The sequence below is a fragment of the Gossypium raimondii genome, chromosome 11 (assembly GCF_025698545.1).
Source record: "Gossypium raimondii isolate GPD5lz chromosome 11, ASM2569854v1, whole genome shotgun sequence".
Classification (NCBI taxonomy): Eukaryota; Viridiplantae; Streptophyta; class Magnoliopsida; order Malvales; family Malvaceae; genus Gossypium; species Gossypium raimondii.
This window is the reverse complement of record NC_068575.1, coordinates 41,651-66,985: the sequence shown is the minus strand read 5'-3', so window position 1 is coordinate 66,985 and position 25,335 is coordinate 41,651. Positions and strand designations below refer to the sequence as shown.

Sequence of the window (25,335 nt, the reverse complement as noted above, 5' to 3'; positions counted from 1 at the left end):
AAACTCAAAATATATATCTCTTTGTGACCTGCACTTGAAGTTGAGTCTTGTCTCTGCAAAAAAAAGTCCATATAATTTTGTCTGGCTTTAATTGCATATATAACAATGCCAAACTCCTAATTCTTTCTTGGGATTCCTCCATTCCACTCTGCATTTAAACCTATTATTATGATTATGTAGTCATACTTATTTCCACCTCCAATTTCAGTGGCTTGGACCTATTCATGTGTTACTCCATTTGCTTAGACTAATCATTTTTACTTCTAGAACATCATTGCAGCTCTTCAACTTCAGTCAAGGATTTTATCCTTATCTGTTGGTAAATCCTGGTGGATATTTTAATAATATATTGTATTTAAGATTTTAATTTTTTGTGATATTGGATGAAAACAATGATTGGTTGATAGAAAACGTATCATTCATTATCTGCCAATATTTTGAGAAGATTATTTTCATAAGAATTTAATGAAAAAGGGTTTTAGTTCATGTATTTTGCATTGATGATGAAATGGGAAATTGAGGATACAATTATTGTTATTATTATTTTTCTCTTTAATTGTTTTGGGGCATATTCCATTCTATTGTCACGCACATGCACCAATTATCACTTTTCTTGCTTTTGTACATCATTTAATTGAAGATAAAATCTATAATATGATTACAGAAATTGAATTTCTTCGCTCATTACAATGGGGAATACAACGTTTTCCTTTTCTTTTATCACAAATGTTTTTTTAATATTATTTTCTGATATAATCAAATCGTACAGTTTATGAAAATTAATTTTTTATGATTCTCAATAATGGGTATGCAGTGATATTAGTCCCCTAAAAACGGGTAAATTTGCTACTTAATCCTTTAACATTTTATAGAATTATATTTTAATTTTTAAAAAATTATAATTCATCTTTAATTATTTTCAAAGTAATTTTTTAACTTCGCTCTTCATGTCAACCCCTCTTATTCATATGTTGTTTGTATAGTGTGTGTGGGGCAAAAGGAGTCGATTAGATTGGCTTTTTGTCACTCCGTAATATCTTTGGTAATGATGAGCTTTCCTTTTTTCTTTTTTTCTACAGTGAAACATGCATTTGCATCTTAGTTTTTTCTTTCTTTCTTTTTTCCTTTACAGCTTATAATTTTCCTGGAAAAAAAAAGGTGAAAAGATATTGGGAAGGAAAGTAAAAGAAAATGATTCCATACAGATAATCTATGTATGTAAATCTGCCAATATATATGGTTTCTGTGTATAATTACGGATGGATGATGATAGGCTTATAATAAGATTACATAATTTGCTATAAATCAGTGGAGTCCATTAGTTAGTGCTCATGCATATCTGCTGCTCTTCAACCTTGTTTAAGACTGATGGTAAAAATAATCGGGAGGTCCCTGCATTAGATGTTAAATTGTATTTTTATCCCTCTACTAAAAAAATAAGAAAATTAGTCCTGTATATTAGATCAAAAAGCAAACTAGTCATTTCTGATAAAATTTGACATACCTGACAGAATAATCAAACAGTGACAAATGGTGTGCTACATGTACCTCATCTTGATGTAAAGTGACCAATTTTTAACAGTAAAAATGAATGAATTTTTTAACAAAAAGACCAATTTAATCTTGATCTAACATGTATAGATTGATTTGTCTAATTTTTTAATAAAAGGAGTAGAGTGCAATCCGGATTCTAATACAAAGGTCTCCGTGATAAATTTACCGATCTCAAAATTGATGGAACCTTTCTATCCAAAAAGAAAATCAGAAAATGAAAGTGTAATGAAGAGGGAAATAAATTTCAATTGGACAATGATAAAAAAAAATTGGGACAACAAACATAACACATACAAAAAAAGAAAAGAAAAGGATTGATTTGAGAGGTAGTATAATATTAGGCATATAGAGAGACAAGTTTTGATGGGGACTAATAAAATAAATTGGAGTATCATACTCTCAATATATATAAGATATGACATGCAAAAGCTAAAATTGAAAAGGATGGGTGAATGTTGGGATAGTGGAACAACAAAAGAGAGGGAAATGGTTGATTGGAATTGGAATGATGGAAAGTGGCCACAATGCTACAAGTTTGGTCCCAATTATTTTGGCTACATATCATTTACTCCTTATAACATTATGAATGTATACTTTTCTTTTCTTTTCTTTTCTTTAATTTTAAATATTAAAATATACCCATCAATACCCATCAGTACATTTTTATACCCATCAAATTTTTATATAACCAATCAACACCAATATTAAGATATTCATTAAAGTTTGAAGGGTGTTTCGATTTTATCATATATTGTTAGGATAATTTTAAAATCTAATCACTCCACCGTTAAAATGTATTTAATTATTAAAAGAAAAACTAATATGGCATCGTTAACATTATTATGACGTAAAAAATGGGAAGAGCAATTTTGAGTTTGAGAGAGCCCAAAGTGACCAAGGCATTTCCTTAGTTCGATCTTGATAAGGATAACAACATATCCAAGAATGGTTGTTTGGAAGAAAAAAAGAGAGGGTTGAAGTGAAAAGGGAAAGGTTTAATATTTGATACGAAAAATAAAGAGAAAAAAAAAGGAATAAAGAAAGGGTTGGGTTTATTTTTAAAACATATATATTTTTACATTTCAGAATTATAATTAAATAGAAAAAATATTAGAGGTAAAATTCGTATTAAAACAATAAAAAAAGAGGTGGGGTTTTGATGATATGGATAGAAGAAGTGAGGAGGGTGAGAAAAAGAAGAAGAAAAAAGTGGAAGGAGTAAGATGATAGTTGAGCCGAAAACCAAAACCCAATAAAGACAAAGCCTAGAAAGTAGAGAGAAAGAAGAATAAAGTGAGACAAAGTGTTAAAATGATATTACTACTTTTTGTAATTTTCTCGCGAAAAGATTTGAGTATCCATCCCTTGGAATAATAAAGGACAGTGGAACCTTGACGTTTCACTATTTCATGCAGACAGCCAAAGCTAAGGACTCCCTTTCACTAGCCTCTCTGCTCTGCTCTTCACATGCCACTGTTGGATGGGTGGAGACAGTGGTCGACCCACGGTGGCTTGCTTTTTGGTTTACCCGGCGGGGACATATGTTGCTATTCCTCCTTACATGCATGCCCGATAAAACAAACTTTAAAATTTTGTATTATATTCCCTCTTAACTAGGCATGGTAGCTTCATCTTAAATGAAAATCCTTTTTCAATTTCAATAATAAATAACAAGGACGTCATGTAATGCAAAAGCTGAATGGCAGGCAAACTGGGAAAACCATGCAAACACAAGTGTGGTATGTATAAAAATTGAAACTTATATTTATTAGGGGTGTAATATAAAAGAAAGAAAAGAAAAGGAAAGCGAAATGTGAGAGTCAGAGACGAGGGGGAACTGGCAGCTAGCTAGCAATAGCATTTCAATTCACCTCTAATGAGTGATGGCGTGGTTTGCTTTTGCTTTTGCTTTTGCTTTAGCTTTACCTTTATTTTTTCACAGACAGGAATCTTTGAAAATCTAAAGCATTCCTCTCCTCTCTCACCACAAAGCTGATAGATTGATAAGTTGTTGTAAAAGCAAATTAAAGGGTTTTTGGGTCATGCATCTTCATTTTTCCTAATATTTGCCTGCTTAGCTAAAAGTACGCCCATCCTTTTGACTTTATTTTATTTTGTTTTCACACACACACACACACACAGGGTTGGCTTAATTTGGTTTGTTTTTTTATACAATAAATCCAAATTGGGTGATTATTAGTCCCAGGTTGTGACAAGTGGTTAAAGTAAATAAAAACATGATCAAATAATATTCCTCTTATTACGTACACAGGTTTGGTTTTTGGTACTCGTGTGGGCTTGAGACGAGACAAAGTATATGCCCAAAACAGCCATTGGACTGACAAGCAGAGCAGGTGCCCCTGCCCCCCCTGCCCCTGCCCCTGCCCCTGCCCTCTCTACGCTACGCACATTACTCTTTCACATTTTTCTTTTTCTTATTTCTCTTTTTTCCCTTGCTATTTGCTAATGCTACCCCTTCTCTCTTTATCTTTTTCTCTTTTTCTTTCTCTCTTTCTTTCCTATACTATCAGATACTGTCCATTGCAACTAAACAATTAATTACCGGTTATGAATCCCAACGTGGAACCACCGTCGCATCCTGCATTAGCACCGCCACCGCTACCTCCGCAACCTCACCGTCCTTCCACTTCATGTGACCGTCACCCTCACGAACAGTTTACTGGCTTTTGTCCCTCTTGCCTCTGCGAACGTTTAGCTGTGCTCGAACCTTCTTCTTCTTCCTCTTCTCGGAAACCTCCTATCGCTGCCACTACTTCCACCGCTACTGCTGCTCTTAAAGCTATTTTCAAGCCTTCTGGTGGAAGTGGTGCTCGACCTGGGTTTTTCCCTGAGATCCGGCGGACCAAGTCCTTCTCGGCCTCTAAAAACGAGGCTTTTTCTGGGGTTTTTGAGCCTCAGAGGAAATCTTGTGATGTTAGGGGTCGAAGTACGCTTTGGTCACTGTTTTATGAAGACGGTGAGAAGGACCTGCATGCTGCTGAGAATGGACCGTCTTCTGAAATTGTTGAGGTTGAAGGTCGAAATTTGGCTTCTTCTTCGAGTGTTGTTCAAGGTCCTGTCTTTGAAAGCAAAGAGGAAGACCAAACTGAAAGTGAAACCGATCGCCAAGACGACATAGAGATCATCGAAGAAGAACAAGTATCCACTGTGCCTGTTGCTACTGCGAGTTTTACTTTAACCCACGATAAAGTTGAAGAAATTGAGCAAGAATACGAAAAGGAATCGTGTCTAGAAGAGGAGCTGAAGCCCATGAAATATCATATAGATCTTGATTCTCAAACAAAGAAAGCTTCTGGAAGGGATTTTAAGATTGCTGGAAGTTTCTGGTCAGCTGCTTCAGTTTTCAGCAAGAAACTACAAAAATGGAGGCAAAAACAGAAGCTTAAAAAGACAAGAAATGGAGGTGGGTCTGCGAGATTGCCGGTGGAGAAACCGATTGGGAGACAATACCGAGAAACCCAATCGGAAGTTGCAGATTATGGGTTCGGGAGAAGGTCTTGTGACACGGATCCAAGGTTCTCTCTTGATGCAGCAAGGATGTCATTTGATGACCCAAGGTATTCATTTGACGAACCCAGAGCTTCTTGGGATGGGTACTTAATTGGAAGAACATTTCCAAGAATGCCTACCATGCTTTCTGTTGTGGAAGATGATGCTCCAGTTCAACATGTTATGAGGTCTGATACTCAAATCCCTGTGGAGGATCCACCACCACCACCGGTGGCGGCGGCGGCTATGAATTCTATTAATGAGGATCAATCACTCCCTGGAGGAACAGCTCAAACAAGGGATTATTATTCTGATTCTTGTTCTAGGAGAAGAAAGAGTTTAGATAGGTCCAGTTCTATTAGAAAAACTGCTGCAGCTGTGGTCGCTGAAATGGATGAAATGAAGTCGGTTTCTAATCTTGATTACAGCAATGGACATAGGGATTCCAATTCCAATTCATTGAGAGAAGATTATTCAGATACATTCGAGATTGGTCTTAGAGACAATGCGTCATCAGTGTATGGAAATGGGGAGCGGAAAGGTTCGTCTACTAACAAGTGGCGTAGGTGGAGTAAAGCTTGGAATATTTGGGGGTTTATTCACAGGCGAAGTGTTAATAACAAGAATGAGGACGAAGATAGGTATTGTAGAAGTAATGGCGTGGAGAGGTCGTATTCAGAGTCTTGGCCGGAGTCGAGAGCAGGTTTCGATCCGAAAGTATTGCGGAGCGTAAGCTGGCGGAATAATTCAAGCAGTTTCGGTGGTGCAACTGCAAGGATGAACTATGTTGAGTCGAATGGACAGAGTAAGAAGAAGAGAGAGGAGTTCGTGTTGGAGCGTAATCGAAGTGCAAGATATTCACCAAATGACTTTGATAATGGACTGTTAAGGTTCTACTTAGCACCCATGCAGGGTAGCCGAAGAAGTGGGTCAGGCAAAAACAGGGGAAGCCATGCACATTCAATTTCCAGTAGCGTACTCAGATTGTACTGAATTTTCAGATTCATAAGCTGTTTTTTCTTTGGGTTTAAACGTTGTTAAGTTCACTGCATTTGTTGTTTAACCACATATGACATGCCTTTGGTATTATTCTTGCTGCGGGCTGGTTGGAATTGGAAGGATTAAAAAAACAAACAAAAAAACAATAGCACCCTTAGATTTAATTGTTTGCCTTTACTTGTGAGTGGGCATGCATGCTTGCTTCTTCCACCATTCAAATAACAAAGCTTTTTTTGTTGTTGTTGCTATTCTATGTGTCTTGTTTCTAATCCTCATTTTTGTCTTTCCTCATGTTGTGTTTTTCATATTTTACCAGACAAGGTTCGGACAAAGGGAATATATGTACAGATAAATAGAGCTTTGATTCAGTTTGGTTTTTATGTTATTTCATTGTCTCACACACTTAAAGTTGGCTGGTAAAGGCTGCAATTTTTAAAGAGTATGTTTCCTCGTAGCATTTGGCATGTTGTGGAAGTGGGCTCACCTCATGCTCCTTTTTCTTTAGTTATTCAAGTTTCATTTTGTCACGAAAAATGACCAACTTATGCCCTTCTCCGTATCAACCGAGTCCATGCACACTCCAAATGGATCCTTACCAGACAACTTTATGTCAATGTTAGAGCTCATAAACAACAACAAAAGATGTTCCAACTTAAAATAGTTTTAGTTCACAAGAATTGCGGAGATAAGCAAAAGTGTTATGTTTTCTATTTTTAAAATGTTAGGCAGGATGTCAAGCTGGTATTAATAATCATTAAGGGAAAATTCAGTGCATGAGTTATGCAATAAATGGTGAAGTAATGATGATGATGCTTATTATTATTCCTCCATTAGCAAAGGTTAATCTTCTTCCCTTTGTTATCGGGATGCCGAAAAGGAATCTAAACAAAACAATCTTTGGAGTCAAAAAAGATCATGCTTTCTCCATTAACGACAAAGCTTTTTTATGTCTCTCAAGTCAAAAAGGTGACTAGGAAAATAATCCCACCATGTTCCTCCACAGAGTGGATTGGAATTAAGGAGATATAAATTTATTAATAAATGGGTTTTATGTTTTATGCTATATGGGGTCTGTTTTCGGCCTAGTTTAAAATTATGAGATGGGCATAAGAAGATGGCTGGTAGCCCATATCTCACCCAATCCCTACCCATCTTCTTCAACTTAAACTTTCACCATTCCAGTTGGCAAAATTAGTCCTTCTCAATTTTAAAAGCGAGCAACTAAAAATAATTAATCATGACATTAATATTTTTCATCACTTGCTCATGATTTTAATCGATATAATCATAAATTTATACATCCTATCAATTTGATCTTAATTTAACAAATTTAGCTCGCGACGTTTGTGTAAACGTTGAGACTAAATTTATTGCTTTTTTAGAATCAAAACTAGACTGATAAAATATATAAATATCGAGAATTAAATTTGTTATTATACTAATCAAAATTATGTACAATTTGAGGTTAAATTGCTCCGAATATTTTTTGAAAGACCAATTTACTCAATATCTAACTACACTTTCAAACCCTTAACTAACTAAAAATTATTATACATCCCATTGGGTACATTCTCAAAAATTTTCAAATCCAATATCAAGCAATGGGTAAAGTTTACATGATGAATTATTTTATTTTTTTCTGGTTTCAAAACAAACTTGATACCAAATAAATTTGGCTTGCTGCTTATAGAAATTATAAAAAAGGTGGGTTGGGAATTATCTCCCAAGGAAACTTGAGAATCACTCCCTACAAGAATAGTCCACCTTGAAATAATTCTCTCACCAATTAGCACCTCTTCTCCACCTATAACCTCTCTTCTATACCACTAATCACCAAAATATTTAACCCATATATGCTGACAGAGAAAAGCATTAGGCATGACAGAATTATCTCCCAACATAGTCAGTCAACTTCTGAAAATAGTTACCATAGCCAAAAGCTGACAAGATAAAAATCAGTGTGCATGTTCACCATCAAGTGCATCAACAATTTAGTCAAAACTAGAAAAACAGTCGCATTCTATTGGCTTGGATAATCTTTATCTGTTGCACTGAAAATGAAACAAAATCTACCATACGTGAGTGGTTAGTGGTACACTTTGGAGTACATTTTTAGCAAGATTATATTCTCGTGGACTTGGACTAGTGATTTCATCATAATCTGATTCGGTTGAATTTGGGGTTTGGAGGAGATAAGAAGGAGAGAGGAAGGCACAAGGGAAGGGAAGTTGGTTCCATGCTCTAGGTTGGGGTTGGTTTAGTCTTTGCTTTCAAACAAGCCATTCTATTAATACGATACCCTTTTTGAGATCCCATTTGTCACCTCTTTGTTGATAATTCACTGCCATTTGCCCTACGTAGTTCACCTACTTTTATTTATCACAAACCTGCTAACATTAATCCTGTCTAATACCTCCATGGAACATGTGACCGACGACAGTTTCTTTTTTACCCTCTTTACCTGAGACAAGGAAAAACACGGATTTTCCTGCTTCTTCTCTATCGCTCCATAGCTTAACATGGTGATGTGTCTATGTCGATCACCAATTTTGCCTTTCTAGAAGATCAGATCAGTGGTAAAAAACTGATGTTTAAGTGTTACTTGTTCAGCTTCCACAACACTTAAAAAATTTATGAATTGTGATGAATTTAATCTTCAAAACTTTATATGAAGATTCTCAAAAAATTGTTACATTAATGTTGAGAAAAGCACTAATTTGTAAAGCTAAAAGAAGACAAATTCAACTTCTTTTGAGCTCCTTCTGACTTGATCAAATTTAGCTTTAGCTAGCTCGTTCTATTTCTGGCTTTTATGTGTTAATTATTAAAGTAGCTAAATGGGACAAAGATGATCAAGGAGATAAATAGCTAAAAGGAAGGTCAAAAAGAAAATTAATGACCATAAATTTCAACCAACCTAATTTCTGATTAGTTTGTAATTAGATACAATCAGCATTAACTTCAAATTATGATTTGGTCCTTTAAAGCAACTTTATGTAAAATGCAAGAAATCATGGGAGAAGCCTAGTTATTTCTCAATTAAACCCTTGTTTCTAAAGGATACATTCATCCACCTAACCAATGAAAAACGACATGGCAGCAATTGGTCCATCATCACCCTTTAAAACGAGCGTGTTGGCCAGTCCAAAGCCAAGGGGAACTAAGTGATCAAACAATTAAAAAACAAAAAGATAGAGAGAAGGAGAGAAAATGGGCTCTTTGATTCGAGTACTAGTTCTGCTTGCATTCCTTTTTCCTGTTCTTGTTGACTGCGCCGTCCGACATTACAAGTTCGATGTAAGTTCATTATTTAATTGTCAATGAAAATGTGTTCTCGCTTGCCTAGCTAGGAAAAATCCTTATACACCAATTGAGTTTATGGTGGTAACATGCGCAGGTGGTAATGAAGAATACAACTAGATTATGTTCTAGCAAGCCTATTGTAACAGTCAATGGTAAGTTCCCAGGGCCAACCTTATATGCCAGGGAAGACGATACAGTACTTGTTAGAGTTGTCAACCATGTCAAATACAATGTTTCCATACACTGGTGAGGACCCAAATCTTTGTTCTTCTCCAATTTAAATCACAGTTCAGGAATACCCTGTAAAAATCACATAACTTTTGCATTCCAGGCATGGCGTGAGGCAGCTAAGAACAGGTTGGGCTGATGGGCCAGCATACATTACACAATGTCCGATCCCTACCGGGCAAAGCTATGTTTACAACTTTACCATTACAGGACAAAGAGGTACACTGCTTTGGCATGCACATATTCTGTGGCTAAGGTCCACGGTCCATGGAGCCATTGTAATCTTGCCTAAACGTGGTGTGCCTTATCCATTCCCAAAACCACACAAGGAAACAGTTGTTGTTTTAGGCGAGTGGTGGAAATCTGACACTGAAGCTGTGATCAATGAAGCACTTAAGTCTGGATTGGCTCCAAATGTCTCGGATGCTCACACAATAAATGGACATCCAGGACCCATCTCTAGTTGTCCTTCACAGAGTACTTATTTCTCTTTCTCTTTGTATATATCGTTTTAAAAAGCTAAGATCTTTGACATAGAATCTGTTTCAATCATATTCAGGAGGTTTCACATTGGCAGTTGAAAATGGCAAGACCTATCTGCTACGCCTCATCAATGCTGCACTTAATGAAGAGCTGTTCTTCAAGATTGCTGGGCACAAGCTCACTGTGGTGGAAGTTGACGCCACATATGTTAAACCGTTCAAAATTGACACGGTTGTAATAGCCCCAGGACAAACCACCAATGTCCTTCTCTCGGCTGATCAAAGTTCTGGCAAGTATTTGGTAGCGGCTTCCCCTTTTATGGACGCTCCCGTCGCAGTCGATAACCTGACAGCAACAGCAACCGTGCACTACTCAGGCACTCTTGCCAATACGCCCACGACTCTCACTGCCCCACCACCAAAAAATGCCACAGCAGTTGCCAACAACTTTATAAACTCTCTTCGTGCCCTCAATTCCAAACAATTCCCTGCCTTAGTCCCACAAACTATTGATCACAATCTCTATTTCACTGTTGGACTTGGGATTAACCCCTGCCCTACATGCAAAGCTGGTAATGGCAGCCGGGTGGTAGCTTCTGTTAATAATGTGACATTCACTATGCCTACAACAGCCTTACTTCAAGCACATTTCTTCAACATTAGTGGGGTTTTCACCACTGATTTTCCGGCTAAGCCACCGCACAAATTTAATTACTCGGGAGCTCCACCAACCAATTTGCAAACGATGACTGGGACAAAGGTTTTCAGGCTGGCTTATAACTCAACGGTGCAACTTGTTTTGCAAGACACTGGGATCATAGCCCCTGAGAACCATCCCGTCCACTTACACGGATTCAACTTCTTCACTGTTGGGAAGGGGCTTGGGAACTATAATCCAAAGACAGATCCTCAAAACTTTAATCTTGTGGATCCTGTTGAGAGGAACACAATTGGAGTACCAGCTGGTGGATGGGTAGCTATCAGATTTCGTGCAGATAACCCAGGTACATTAACAATGTTGTGACTTGTGAGTTGTGATACTTGGGTAATCTTTTTTTTTTTCTCCATGTTTTTAATCTTAACTTTTTTTTTTCCCGAAATTGCAGGAGTTTGGTTCATGCATTGCCATTTGGAAGTGCATACGACATGGGGGCTTAAGATGGCATTCTTGGTGGAGAATGGAAAAGGTCCAAATCATTCACTTGTTCCTCCGCCGAGTGATCTTCCAAAATGTTAATAATGGCAACAGCATCCCCTTTTCGACATCGAAAGTGCTCGAAGAAGACACTATGAAACGGAAGTATTTAATAATAAGCAAAGCAAGAGTTGAGAATGAATTTGTTTTCTTGGGTAAATGAATCAACTTACTCAAGCGTCTCTGAATAACATTTGTATAAGCATTGCTATTTTTTCTATTATTATGTCCTCTTCTTTTTTGTTTTTTGGAATGAAATAAAAATTACTGTATAGGATCCGATTTCATCAAGGTATTTTCCATTCATCATTCAGGCTTATTTTCCATTTTTTATTAACTATTATTTTTAGTAGCATTTGCTAAGGAGGTTGGACCATTCAGGAATTGGTTTTGTGTACCACTAATGCCCTAGAGTCTTTTAGAGATCTATCCTTCATGGTATTTAAGTACAATTCATTTACTGAATTTTTTATGACAGACTTGACATGCAACTGTTCGACCATAGTTTATTGCTTTTCTATAGATATACACTTGACATGGGTATACATAAACCCGAAGAGTTTCGACTGCCATTTTCAATTTTTATTTCTTTCATCTAATCTCTTTTCTTATTTGTAATTATATTCTATTGCTTAGCAAATTGTTAATCATCTTTGATCATTTTAATTTTTCAACCCCAAGGTAAAAGAAATCCGAACTAATTTTTTGCAAAAATTGCATAAACTAAACCAAATTTTGAGAATTTCTCAACAACAATGCTCGAGCACTCGTTGGAGGCACTTTCAAAGTGCAAATCGTATTTAAATCTCCAATAATCATCTTTACCAAGTAATCCACAACATTATTCTGTTTTCTTGTGAAAGATCGACAATACTTTTGAAAATATTAGACACAACTAAAATAAAATATTAATTATAAATATTTAAAAAATATGTGCATGAAATGATTTAATCTTAAATATCAACCCTAAAATACTCAAACATAACTATCAATATACCAACCTTTAGTCTTAATACCACCAATTTGTATAAAATATAAAAACAGAAAGCTATGCACTACCAATTTAATTTACAATTATTAGTTAAAATTAATTTTTTAAATTATGTTAATTTTATTGATGTAAAATAAAGATATTACTGAATAGAACTATGAGTATCTTAATTAATAATATAATTATATACCAATTAATATTTAAGTTTAACTTTATAAATATCAATTACTAGTTAGGCATATTCAAATTAAATAACATTTAAGAAAATTACAGGTAAAAATTAGAAATTTTTAGCATTAAGAAGTTAAAATTGTATAAAAATGAAGCATTAAAGAATCGCTTTTCAAAGAAGCAAACACTCTTAAAATTATTTTTTATTTATTATTTATGTATTATTTATTTGGTGCGGTGAAAAATATTTTGTGAGTTTATTTTGAATTGCAACAATTGGTTTTAATCAATATTATTGTAATTGATGCAGGTTGTTTTACCTAATTTTTTCAAATTAACATTATAGTTTATTTTCTTATATAGTTCAAAATTTGTATGTTATTTAAAAATTAAGAGAAATTATCATTATCAACGATAAATAACAAAAAATAAAAACATGTTATTTAAAAATAAGTAAAAATCAACGCACAAAATCACATGCAACGCATATGACATTAGAAACTAGTATATATAAAAGCAAGAGTTTGAAGAAATATTTGAACCAATGAGAGTATCCTTTATTCTTCATCATATTACTAAATTGACATTTGAAAATAATTATAATTTAATTTAAAATTATTATTTAAAAAATTTGTTAATTTTAAAATAGAATTATTACTTAAATAGAACTCTTATCATAAAATATAAAATTGTTATAAATATAAATTAATTTACAATTATTAGTTAAAAATAATTATAATTTATTTTGACATTATTATAAAATAAATTTTATTGTAAAAACAATTATGTTAATTTTATTTATGTAAAATAGAGTTACTAATTGAATAGAACTCTACTACTTTGGTAAGAGTATTATTTTTTCATGTTCTTGTGACATGGGATTAAAGCTTTAGTTTGACAAACCATATAGCCTTACTCAAATCTGTCCAAGTCAGTTTATCTCTCGAAACAAAAAAGCTACAATAAAACTAAGTACACCAAGTGTTTGAGTAAAAGTTCTTAAAATGTTTCTATTACTTTGAAGAATTACAATTGAGTGATTTTCAAATGATAAGAACTGTCTCTATTTATAGCTGAGCTCCTCCAAATCCAACGATATTGTTTAAATTACATCAACGATTGAGGTTAAAGCCTATCTACAATATGAGAGTCGTAAAAGATTTAAATTCTATACAATCTTATCTTTAAAAGTTTACAATATTCATCATGGTAATTTGTTTCAAGTAGATAGGTTTCTTATGTGTTCCACAAATTGAGTCAATTTATGTGATTCAAACGAGTTTCATTTAATCAATTGACCTCCAAGGATTGTTCTGTATGCAATGGTCATAGACTTTGATTTGCGGCCCATGACAATAGTATATGAGTTAGTAATAAAATAATCTCAATTAGTAATTTTTAACTACTCACATGACTTATTTTGAGAAAAGAGAAGGAAATTTTTTTGCTTATTTTGAAGAGGTTTTATTTATTTACAAGAGTTTTATTCATATTTTTAATTTCAAGTTTAAATGTATACCAACTATTCCTTATTTTATGTTTAACTATTATAATATAAGCTTTTTCCTCGTGTTTTTACATTAACAACCAAACGAGTTGTAAGTATCTTAATAATCACTTAATTATTATTAGAGTTATATACCAATTGAAATTTATCTTTAGCTTTATAAATACTATTCCGTACTTAGGTATATTCAATCAATTTTTTTAACTTTCTAACATTTTTGGTTTTTTATTATTAAAATTTAATTTATAAAATATTTTTTCTAATAATATAGAGATTTTAATAGATTTATATAAGTTAAAATGTGGTATAAGTACCTATACTCTTAATACATTCCTTTACTTCTATTTTAAAGAATTTAATCACTTCATTTTTTATTTAAAATATAAATCTAATTATTAACACTGTTAATTTATTTTATTAAATTCAACTTTATTATAACGCCATTTTTAGTTACATATTTTAACGATGTGTACATTAATTTGAGTTAATATCAAATCATCTCCCATTTAAAATATAAAAATATTTAAATATTTTCTCTAATGACCCAATTTAAAGAAATGTTATTTTATTAATTATTTTTATTTTATTTTACAAATCTATATTTAAAACTATTTATTCACACGTTGACTTGCGAGATTGATTTAATCATTATTTAACTAATTATAGAAAATTTTAAAAAATTTGTAATATAGGCTTAAATTATGTCCTAAAAAGGCTAGAGTCGACTTCATTATAGACCTGTGCAACTTGAAGGTCCGTTCAAAAAGTGAAAGGGTTTGGATAAAAATACAGACTTAAAAAATGAGCTTGAACTAAAAAATAAGGTTTGTTTACCAAAATAAGTTGAGCCTCGAGTAAGACTTTTTTAACCTAGGCTTGGCTTGGATTAGCAAAAAAAAAAAACAATTTCTCATTATTATGTTATCATTTCACTATTATGTTACTACTATTTTGTTGTTATTGTTTAAATACTGTATAACTCTTATTTTATTGTTAATTTTGTTACTATTTCGTAGGTATTTGCTTATTAAGTTACACCTATTTTAATATTATTTAAGTATAAATATTTTTAATTTATTGAAAATATTTATTTTAATATTTTAATATTTTGATGTATTATATTTTAAAATCATATATAATCTTAATAATAATAAAAGATGAAAACTTCGTAATTAATAAAATATAACATCTTAATTTTAATTTTAATATAAGAATTAAAATAAAATAATTAAAAATAAGAGAATGATTGAAAAATCCGGTCTAGTTTATATAAAAATTTCACGGACATCATGAATATAAAATAATTTTGTTAGAATTAGTTCGACTTTTGCGAGTAGATTTCACTCTTGATATAAATTAAATGGCAGAGTTTTTATTAAAAAATGAGTAAATAAGGTTTTACAGGTTAGATAAAAATATACGGCTCATTTTATTAAAAGATATATATAATAAGTCGCGTTGATTTTTAACTGTACAAATAAATTAAATATTTAAGAGAAAAAAATAATTTATCTTGTAATCTAATACGTATATCGATGTATTTATACGGGTGTTTGATGTTGAAGGGGTAGGAGGAATGAAATTGGACAGTCATGAATTAGGGTAGGGAGGCTATCGAAATCATTGACTTGTCAATTTTAATTAAACAAATGGGACCCAGCAATGAAAATATATAAATGGATTTTGTAACGAGTATTTTACGATAATTTAAAAGTAATAATGAATGTCCAGGAAAGATATGATCATATAAATAATTTTGGGTGAGTTTGTAAATGATTTAATCACAGGGTGTAAGCAGCAAATTGACTTTATACCAAACACTAACATTTAGGAATAAAAAAGGGGGGAAAAAGTAAATATACCAATTTACCCAAACTTTATAAATTGACACATGATTACATCAAATATCTCACGCTGATATGTTTTCCTTTAAAACTCTTCATGTAATAGTTTATTTCTTTCCTTTATGGCACTCATGGAAAGCAACATCCATTATGTTCTGCTAATAAATATTCATTTTATATTATTAAGAAGACAAGATGATATTTATAAAAATAATCCTAAAATGTGGCAATTAATATGTTTGGTCATGACCAAAAATAACTTATTTATTTCATATATATATCTTAATATAAATTTAAATTTGAATTAAAATTAATTAATTACTGTACTAAAAAAATTCTCGAATAGTTTAGTGATTATTTTGTAATATTTTGAAGTTAGATGACTAAAATATAAACTTACTAATAATTTAGTGACTTTGTGTGCAATTTATCCATTTTAAAAAATAAAATCATGAAAATCAAAATTAAACCCGAGTTATATTATGAGCTCTGCAGTTTCCATTAGCCAAATCTATGTGCTAATCACAGGTTTAGCAACAAAAACAAGAGGGAAATCCCTATTAAAAATAGATGACAAGAGACAAACATGTCACGTGCGACAGCTAAATGTCAGTACTCGGCGCCATTGCGAAGGTTGGTGTCTTCTCCTTCTCCTTCACATAAAATCACTAGAAAACACAACACTCAGTCACTCACCCACTTCCTTTCACGAACCTTGTCCCTTTCATTTCCTCATTCTCACTTCTCATTGGCCTCCACTCAATTTTTACCCCCCCCCCCCCAAATAAAAGAAAAAAACTTTGCTTTGGCCGCAACAGTATCCCACAATCTCCATTTTCACTGCTCACAACTCCCCACCTTTGCCTCCTCTCTGTGTTGCTTACACATAAACAATAGCATAGTTCTGTTTCTTCTCTTTGCTTCTGCTTTACCCTATAAAGATTCACTCACTTATAACACTCCCCTTCTCTATATCCTCTCTGTTTCTTTTCTCGCTTGATGGATTTCAAGTATTCTTTTTCCAGCTTTAGTCTTTCACTTTATGAGTTAAGTTTCCGAATTTTAATTTGCATATAGATTTTCTTGTTATTCTGTATGATTTTAGATCTGTTATGGATGTCTAAGGCTTTCAAGATTTGATACTTCTTTGCTCATTTAACAAGCCACTTCCCTGCATTTTTTTACATCTTTGAGTTGCTCCATTTCAAAGTGGGAGAGAAGCAAGTTTTTTTTTTTTTAATCATGATGAATCGGGGACTTCAAGTTCTATCTCAAACCTCTTACTTACAAACTTGGAATTGGTTGTTTCAAGAGAGCAAGGGAACAAAATGGAGTGCTGAAGAGAACAAGTGTTTCGAAAATGCTCTAGCTTTATATGATACAGACACACCTGACCGATGGTTTAAAGTGGCAGCAATGGTTCCTGGAAAAACTGTTGAAGATGTCATCAAACAGTATAGAGAATTGGAAGAGGATGTAAGTGATATAGAGGCGGGATTGATTCCAATTCCTGGGTATACCACTGATTCTTTTAGATTGGAGTGGGTTAATGATAGTCAGGGCTTTGATGGAATTAGAAACTATTACACTCCTGGTGGTAAAAGAGGGTCTGGGTCTCGACCTTCTGATCATGAAAGGAAGAAAGGGGTGCCATGGACTGAAGAAGAACACAGGTAAGTTGCTTGCTTGGCCTTCTCGATTATTTATATCTTTGCCAATTTTTTTATTCGTTTAATGATGATTGGATAATATGTAATGTTTATATGTAGAGGAAGTAAATTCTGTATTTTGACTTGTTTGGCATCCTCTAGCAACTGAGCTTATGATGTTTTATCTGATGATTACTGATAGGCAATTTCTAATGGGTCTTAAAAAGTATGGTAAAGGGGATTGGAGAAATATTTCACGCAATTTCGTGATGACTAGAACACCAACTCAGGTGGCAAGCCATGCTCAAAAATACTTCATTAGGCAGCTGACGGGTGGGAAGGATAAGAAGAGGACCAGTATCCATGATATCACCACGGTTAACATCCCCGATACGCCCTCTTCCTCACCGGATCACAGCAAGCCTTTGTCTCCAAACAATTCTTCTGCAGTCATACAGTCACAGCAGCAGTCGAAAGTACCCAGTGTAACAACTAAAGAGCTATTTGATTTTGAGTGGAAGCAACATAATGAAGGGGTTGCAGCCATGGTTTTCAATCAGACAAGTACTGGTAACGCCTTACTCTCCCCCTTGTGTGGGATTTCTTCATATGGAACCAAGCTGGAGGAAAAACAATTGCCAAGAGGAACACTTCCCAGATCTCAGTTTGGATCTTATAACACTCTTTTCCAGATGCAGTCAATGCAACATCAGTAAATTCATGGAGGAAGTGGAAAGAGTTCTCTGACGGCATTATTATGAATTAATGAGATGAAGTTCCAGCCTAACAGTGATTTTCAGCTAGCTTTGTCCAAGCCACATGTGTATATGTTATAGATGCAAACTAGTCCTAGCTATCACTTGAAAGAGTGGTCTGGTAAGGTGGCTTTTGTGATTTATCATTCAAATTTGAACCACTGAACCAAAATATCTTTGGGGGCTTCTACTAATAGTAGTCGTGTGTCTGCATTATCTGTTTAGATTGATTTCATGCGTTCTATAGAATGCCCCCGTGAGGGCCTGTGTCTTCTGCAAAATGACAGACTGTACTACAAAGGCCAAAAATTTGATAATGGACTCTAATAATTCATGTTTTCCTGGCCACAACTGTGAATGTGTGATGTTTTTATTCGCATCTTATCATAGACAAAGTGAAGAAATGAAAGGATGTTCTTTGTTCTTTTAGCCACAATTCCTCTATCTTCTTCTCATGCATGGTTAAAATGTCCCTGCTTTTCGCAAATTCAAGTTTATGTTAATGGCAAACTACTTAATCTTCTAGGGAAATAAATGGTAGGTTGATTAGGTGACTTATCTTGATAATAGAATCTTGGACTGAAAGCCTATAGTACTAAGAGCCACTAATTCAAGCATCCCATTCTTCATTTCTCCCTTTTCATCACCTTCATGAGATGAGAATAAAACGTTTTATTCTTTCATTTGTTCCTTATATTGCTTAAGATGATTCTGTCATTGAAAAGACTACTCCAGACTCTTCAAACCCCTTTTTATGGTCCTAGTTTTTCATTCAGCTAAAAGCACTTGAAATTTTGTAAGAATTTTCTTCCTGGTTAGTGCAGTGCCGTGAGTGATCCTGATGTGACCTGTAACCAATGTTATAAGCTTACTGTTCTGAGAAAATAGTCACTAGGATACTGGAATTCTAAGAAATATATTATTTTGCTTTTTTCTTGGTGAAAATGACAAACAGGTGGGGCAGAAAAATGAACAGCAAAGCAAAGAAATCCGTTCATCTGAAACCCGCTTTCCTGCAAATATAATTGTCTAGTTACCGTTCAGGTAAAAGAAAATATAGGATTAGTTGTAATTTTTGGCAAGCTGCTGTTGGCATGATGTGGCTCCATTCTTTTGTTGTTTGGTTGCTGTCATTGAATCAAAGTTTCATGAGGAGCCCAGTGCCCACCGTCTTGGTTGCAAAATGTACATGTAATTTTCAGGTCCCACCTACTACTATAAGACATACAATTTAAGGCAACATGGAGCGATATATAAAGTACATTGCACTTCTTTTTTCCCTCTCATTATTGTCCACTTTATTTCTCTGCAAGTTGCACATGAAATTGAAATGCACTTTGGCCACTTCATTCTAATTTTTAATCACGCCATCCCAGGAGGGTTAAAATAGCAGCTGCAATGCTTAACGATCGTTATTTGCAGTTTTGCTGTCAACGTTCACCACTGAATCTGACATTTGCTGCAATAAGTTTGCAAGCAGAAAATGACAGCACCCTGTTAAGAATCTCTCTCCTTCTCTTTTGGTGAATCGTTGTAGGACCAAAGACAGCAGAGAGTGGAGCATATCTTTTTTGAAGAAACAATCCACCCCACCCAAACAGTAAAAAGGAGAAGGTAATATAGGTTTCTACATACGCAGGCCTATATGCGGGGAACCATGGCAGGTTGTATCAGCTATTACAATCTGGCCGTCGAGAAAATTTCAATGTATGTCTTTTTCAAGTATGCCACGTAGATGTAGGGGATCATATTACTCTATACACAGTGATTGGGGAAATCATTATCACGCTACAAACTCAGTCCGTTTTACGGTCATACATAAAGTTATAAAGTCAACTATTCCAATCAATATTTTATTCAGAATAGGAAGTGGCCAATTCTCCATATTAATAGTGGATCAATACATTGAGAACGGGAACACAAGTGACATATAAATTTCTCTCCCATGGAACTACCGCAATATATGCACCATCCTTACCTTGACCCATCATTTAATTACATCCAGAAAAGAAAAAGAAAGAAAAGGATCAGAGGAAGAGAAAAGGAAAATGGAAAGGAACACATCAGAGGAAGAGAAAAGGAAAATGGAAAGGAACACATCATCATAGACTCAATAGTTTCACTTATCAATCACTGTTTCCATCATCTATCGATTATTTGGACTTGAAAGGAATGGCTCTGATCACTATTTGGTGGTATAAAGCAGCCAGGGCTGCTCCAATCAAAGGTCCGACCCAGAATATCCACTGCAACCAAAGAGGATTTAGCATTAGAGAACGTTTACAATCAACTTGTTTTTTTTGGCTAAAATATAATAATCTGGTTGTTGAGCTGGTAAAAATACTAGAAAAGATGAAGTTGGGAAGACTTACATGGTCATCCCATGCTTGGTCCTTGTTGTAAATAAGAGCTGCGCCAAGGCTTCTAGCAGGATTAATGCCTGTTCCTGTAATGGGAATGGTTGCCAAGTGGACCACGAAGACTGCGAACCCAATAGGCAAAGGTGCCAATATCTAATATTCATTCAAATATTAGAAACAATAATTGCGAAATGATTACGAAAAAGGAAAGCTAACTGCAATTCTGCTTACAGGAACGTGGGAGTCCCGTGCATTACGCTTAGCATCAGTGGCAGAGAAGACAGTATAAACAAGGACAAAGGTGCCAACAATCTCAGCTCCAAGTCCACTAGTCTTGCTATAGCCTGAGCTAATGGTGTTTGCACCGCCGCCTAGCCTTTCATACTGAGTCTTTTGGAAGCTCTTGACGACAGCAGCGCCACATATGGCTCCAAGACATTGCATTATCATGTAAAAGACTGCTCTAGTCAGCGACAACTTCCTTGCTAGCAACAGCCCGAAAGTCACTGCTGGGTTAATGTGACCCCCTGCACCATATATATCCCCGAATACTGTTAAACATATAAAAAATTATTTCCAAGATTAATTGAACGCATTAAGTAGTGTGTACTATTGTACCTGAAATGCCAGCAGTGCAGTAGACAAGAGCAACGATCATGCCACCAAAAGCCCAAGCAATGCCCTGAAACCCCACAGTTGAACACTTGTGTGAAGATTTGGCAACACCCATTACGGTTAAAACAGTGATGTAAAGAAACAAGAAAGTGGCCACGAATTCTGCAATGCCGGCCCTATAAAAGGACCATGAGGATAACTCGCCAGGCTCGAAAAGTGGAGCCGCAGGTGGTTCCTTGTAGTCCTTGTCATCTTGGGTTTGAGCAGCTGTTCCTATAGGCTGTCTCTCCCTGTACTTGTTTGCTCCCAACCTCACATCTTCGTATTGTCCTTCCATTTTTGTTGCTCAGTGAAGGAAATTGGTGAAGTTGGATGCTTTGCTTTCTCTCTATATACACATGCTAGTCTTAGAGATGGGCATAGAGGGAGGGTGGGATATTTGTAACGTGACTTGGAGACAAAGATTGAGTGACTCTAAGCTGAAGAATTTCTTTGGTGTTTTCTCATTGGTTAAAGAGGAAAATTGAACAGTGCACTCCATAATCCACGCACCTTAAAAAGGTGGTTTCTTTGCTGGATGTCCCGTAAAGGTTTTGGATGTCATTGTCTTCCTAATGGGGGATTTTTCACTTCACTTGAAATTGCAGTTATTCGTAACTTATAATAAAAGTATGTAGCCTTTTTCTCGCAGTATCTACCCACAAAGATGGTTCCTATTATTACTTCCTAATGATCAAATTTAAAAATTGCTTTTACCTTTTAATTATTTTTCATCCAATATTGTAACATTTCGGCTTACATTGTTAGAACTAAGATCCAAAATAGTCGAATAATTGAATTTTATAAGACTATCTCGTCTAGTTCATTAAAATGGTGTCTCAGATTGATACAAATTTTAATGATTCAATAACGTTATTATTAAATCATTACAAAATTTCATGAGAATTTCAATAAGATAATACGAGAAGAGAATGAATTTCATATGCTACACACACCATCTTTCAAATAAATAAACATGGTAGGAAAAAAAAAGGAACTTCCATGTGAAGAAAAGAATCAGTTGCTACCCTCAAAGTACATATGGTATGCGAAACTGTTCATCAAAAACTAACGATTAAAAATGCTCGAATTAGGAAGAGTGAACCCCAAGTTTGATTGTATGGCAAATCAGGATGAGTGCACCCAAGTTGTCCAAATACTTAAGATTTTGGATTACAAATTTTGGATGGAAAGTGATTTAACTTATTTTTTATCTCACGCTACTTATTTTTTAGCTACTTATTTTTTATCTCACGCTACAGTATCATTACAATATCTAATTTCACTAATCGCACTGTCTATCATTTTTCTCCACATTACTTTCTCTTCCACAGAAAGAAAGAATTTCACTTTTATGCTCAGGGAACTCCCAAATGGGTGAAGATTTTGGCTTTTCTTTTTACAAATACAGTTATTATTCTAAACAATACATATCCGAATCAATTATAATAAAAATAAATTGAAGTCAAGCAATAGAGTCAATGATTGAAATGAGTTCATCCATACTTAAGAGGAAGGTTTGATCAGCAGGTTCATCTGTGTAGTAGTGTATGAACCTGCATAGTGGTGTAGTGTATGATACCAACATTGTAATGATAAAAAAACAAAAAGAGTAGTCTCCAAATATCAATAAAGCAAGGCAAAATTGTTAAATAAGATATCACTAAGCGAAATTACAACAGAGATCAGAAAAAAACTAGAACCACCAAAAAGTTCGCATACTAGGAACGTGTTTGAAGCTACTGTATCCAAAACTTAAGCTCTTTGATCATTGCTTATAAGTAAAGGCAAAAACCAAAAGATCGAATGAAAGAAAAGAAAGGTTGTTCACCCACCAGATATGGTGACGATTGAAACTATATTGCAGCTGAATGAACTCACCTTACATGAGTACATGATGCTTCAAACAAGTTTAGAGGGGTAAAGATCCACTCTATGCATGATTGTAGTGATGCAATTTGTATAGTAGCACTTTGCCGGCGGCGTTTCCAACAGCCATGAAACCACCACCAGGACTGAAATCCAGACAGCGGGGATACTGTAAGTTCTTATTCAGTGGAGGCCAATTAGAGTAGACTGTAAATGATGGGACATGCATCAGTTTTAAACTGTTTTTCTTCATGGTAGAACAGATAGCTAGTATTTGAGCATCACTATTAAACTTCATAAAATCGACTTTGGTGGTTAGATTCTCGACAGTCTTGATTGGTTTCCTTTTACCTCCCAAAAATTCATCCCTATTGTAAATGTTCACTATCCCGCTATCAGAACCAGCTGCAAACATTCTTCCATTCGGTGATGTACAAAGAGCCGTACCATTAATGCAGCCTTCATCAGCGGCCTTATGGATGCATGTTCTAGTTCTCAAGTCCCAATGGTAGACTTCTCCATCCCCGCCAGAGCTCAATAATTGGTTCCCATTATCAGCAAAAGCTAGAGAGCGGACTGTTCCGTTCATCTTAAGTGTTCCAATCAGCTCCTTTGTTTTGGATGAAACCAACAAGATATAACCTTCATTTCCCAAAAACGCAATCGTGCTAGAATCGGGGGAAATCTCAAAAACTTCCAAGCTTTTTTCCTCCCTACCAACCAGTGGTCCTATTTTATCGACTTTTGCTTTCACTAAATCAAAACAGTAGAAGAACTTCCTCCTCCCTGCTATAATAACCTGGGAACCATCAGGCAAGAAAGATGCCTTACGAATCGGACAATCTTCAAGAAAAACACTTTGTATTTTGGTATTCCGTTTACCATCAATCTGGAAAAACCTGATCCTCCGATCCAATCCAGCAGCAAGTAGTAACTGTGCATTCCTGTGGAACTGAACTGAATTTATTGGGCCATTGGAAGGTTCCTCAGCATTTGCATCCACGAGTCTCGAATACTCAAGAAGCCCCGGCAACAATTTAACCCTACTCTTCACCACAAGATCTTCATTTGTTCTAAGAATATCATCAACAACTTCACCGTTTCCATAACCAGAAGCTGCCACTACACCCTTTTCTTCGTCAGATGATTCATCATCATAACCATGATCGTTCCTTAACCCTGAATCTAGCTTGGCCCATTCTGTCTCAGGGTTCAGCTTAGCATGTTGAGCCCTCAATCTCGAGACATACTCTGAACCAGAAACCACACTCTCATCCTCTTCTTTCCTCAACTTCCTCAACCTATTGACCTTAGCTATGTTTATCACGGTTCTTTCCTCCTCCTCATCCACCCAAACGGCTTTCCTTTCCTTACAAGTCTTCTGTTCATAATCACTTTCCTCGGACAATTCCACATCGTTCGTGGAACTGTCCAAGAAGAACAAAGCAGAACCGTCTTCAGCAACAACATCGTGAGCTTTTTCCTCCACTTGTTTACCAAATTCAAGGGGGGAATAAATCGACCCGAAAAGAAAACTTTCAAGCTTTTTCATTTCTGTCTCCTGCTCAACCTCAATCTGTTTTTCTTTTTCTTTCTTTCTCTTTTTCAACTTAGAGATTTCAGAATCAGATTCTAACCCATTCTCAGTGTCATTTGTATCTTCATTAATCGAAACCACTTCATCATCCCTTTTAACCTTCACCTTGTTTCTAGACACTGGGTTTTGAGATATCAAACTCATGTTTTCCCTCTTTCAAAGGTTCTGAATAAAAAAAAAACAAAAACCTGATGAATAAAGGTCGACAAGCCAATCCCTGAGCAGCATATAAATAATTACTAAATCACAATACGAGAAAACAACAAAACACCATGAGCACCATATTATAGATTCACCACCATGTCAAACTCAAAATATGATGAAAACGAGGACAAACATATATAAAATTTAAAAGCAAATTAAACCCAAGTTGAGAAAAGTGATACGGGAAGAAGAATTGAAAGACAGTAAGAGTTACCTGGTGTTTTTCCCTCCAAAGCTTAGGCGGGCAATGGAGTCGCAGGAAGGGAGAGAGTAAAGGAGGCGGCCGCTCGAGAAAACAAGTTACCTATACCTTAATCTAAATTCGACAAGTTAGTGGACTATAGTTAATATCCACCACCGTTTGGCCAAATAAAATTGGTCAAATTCCTCAATTGGTCCTCTGATCAATTAAAAATTTATAAGGATAATATAATCACAATACCTTAATTAACAATCAATTTGA

The 25,335-nt window shown here is 34.8% G+C and overlaps 5 protein-coding genes across 5 annotated transcripts; 3 read left to right on the top strand and 2 right to left on the bottom strand.

Annotated features, from left to right (window-relative positions):
* The first annotated feature begins 3,926 nt into the window (after window positions 1-3,926).
* On the top strand, window positions 3,927-6,311 carry LOC105761850 (protein OCTOPUS). Its single transcript, XM_012579794.2, has one exon. It carries the CDS (start codon window positions 4,123-4,125, stop codon window positions 6,055-6,057), a length of 1,935 nt encoding a protein of 644 aa, XP_012435248.1. The 5' UTR covers window positions 3,927-4,122; the 3' UTR covers window positions 6,058-6,311.
* A 2,885-nt stretch (window positions 6,312-9,196) lies between these two features.
* Window positions 9,197-11,562, top strand: LOC105761852 (laccase-4). Its single transcript, XM_012579795.2, has 5 exons — window positions 9,197-9,360; window positions 9,461-9,612; window positions 9,698-10,071; window positions 10,154-11,080; window positions 11,183-11,562. The coding sequence occupies exons 1-5, from the start codon at window positions 9,274-9,276 to the stop codon at window positions 11,311-11,313; spliced, it is 1,671 nt and encodes a 556-aa protein (XP_012435249.1). The 5' UTR covers window positions 9,197-9,273; the 3' UTR covers window positions 11,314-11,562.
* A 4,935-nt stretch (window positions 11,563-16,497) lies between these two features.
* LOC105761854 (transcription factor DIVARICATA) lies at window positions 16,498-18,617 on the top strand. Its single transcript, XM_012579797.2, has 2 exons — window positions 16,498-17,457; window positions 17,636-18,617. Exons 1-2 carry the CDS (start codon window positions 17,027-17,029, stop codon window positions 18,147-18,149), a joined length of 945 nt encoding a protein of 314 aa, XP_012435251.1. The 5' UTR covers window positions 16,498-17,026; the 3' UTR covers window positions 18,150-18,617.
* A 1,395-nt stretch (window positions 18,618-20,012) lies between these two features.
* On the bottom strand, window positions 20,013-21,652 carry LOC105761855 (aquaporin PIP1-2). The gene is made up of 4 exons (XM_012579799.2): window positions 21,167-21,652; window positions 20,780-21,075; window positions 20,561-20,701; window positions 20,013-20,434 (listed from the first exon to the last, which is right to left on the bottom strand). Exons 1-4 carry the CDS (start codon window positions 21,498-21,500, stop codon window positions 20,342-20,344), a joined length of 864 nt encoding a protein of 287 aa, XP_012435253.1. The 5' UTR covers window positions 21,501-21,652; the 3' UTR covers window positions 20,013-20,341.
* Window positions 21,653-22,795: 1,143 nt separating this feature from the next.
* LOC105761853 (U3 small nucleolar RNA-associated protein 18 homolog) lies at window positions 22,796-25,246 on the bottom strand. The gene is made up of 2 exons (XM_012579796.2): window positions 25,087-25,246; window positions 22,796-24,833 (listed from the first exon to the last, which is right to left on the bottom strand). Exon 2 carries the CDS (start codon window positions 24,810-24,812, stop codon window positions 23,136-23,138), a length of 1,677 nt encoding a protein of 558 aa, XP_012435250.1. The 5' UTR covers window positions 24,813-24,833; window positions 25,087-25,246; the 3' UTR covers window positions 22,796-23,135.
* Window positions 25,247-25,335: the final 89 nt, after the last annotated feature.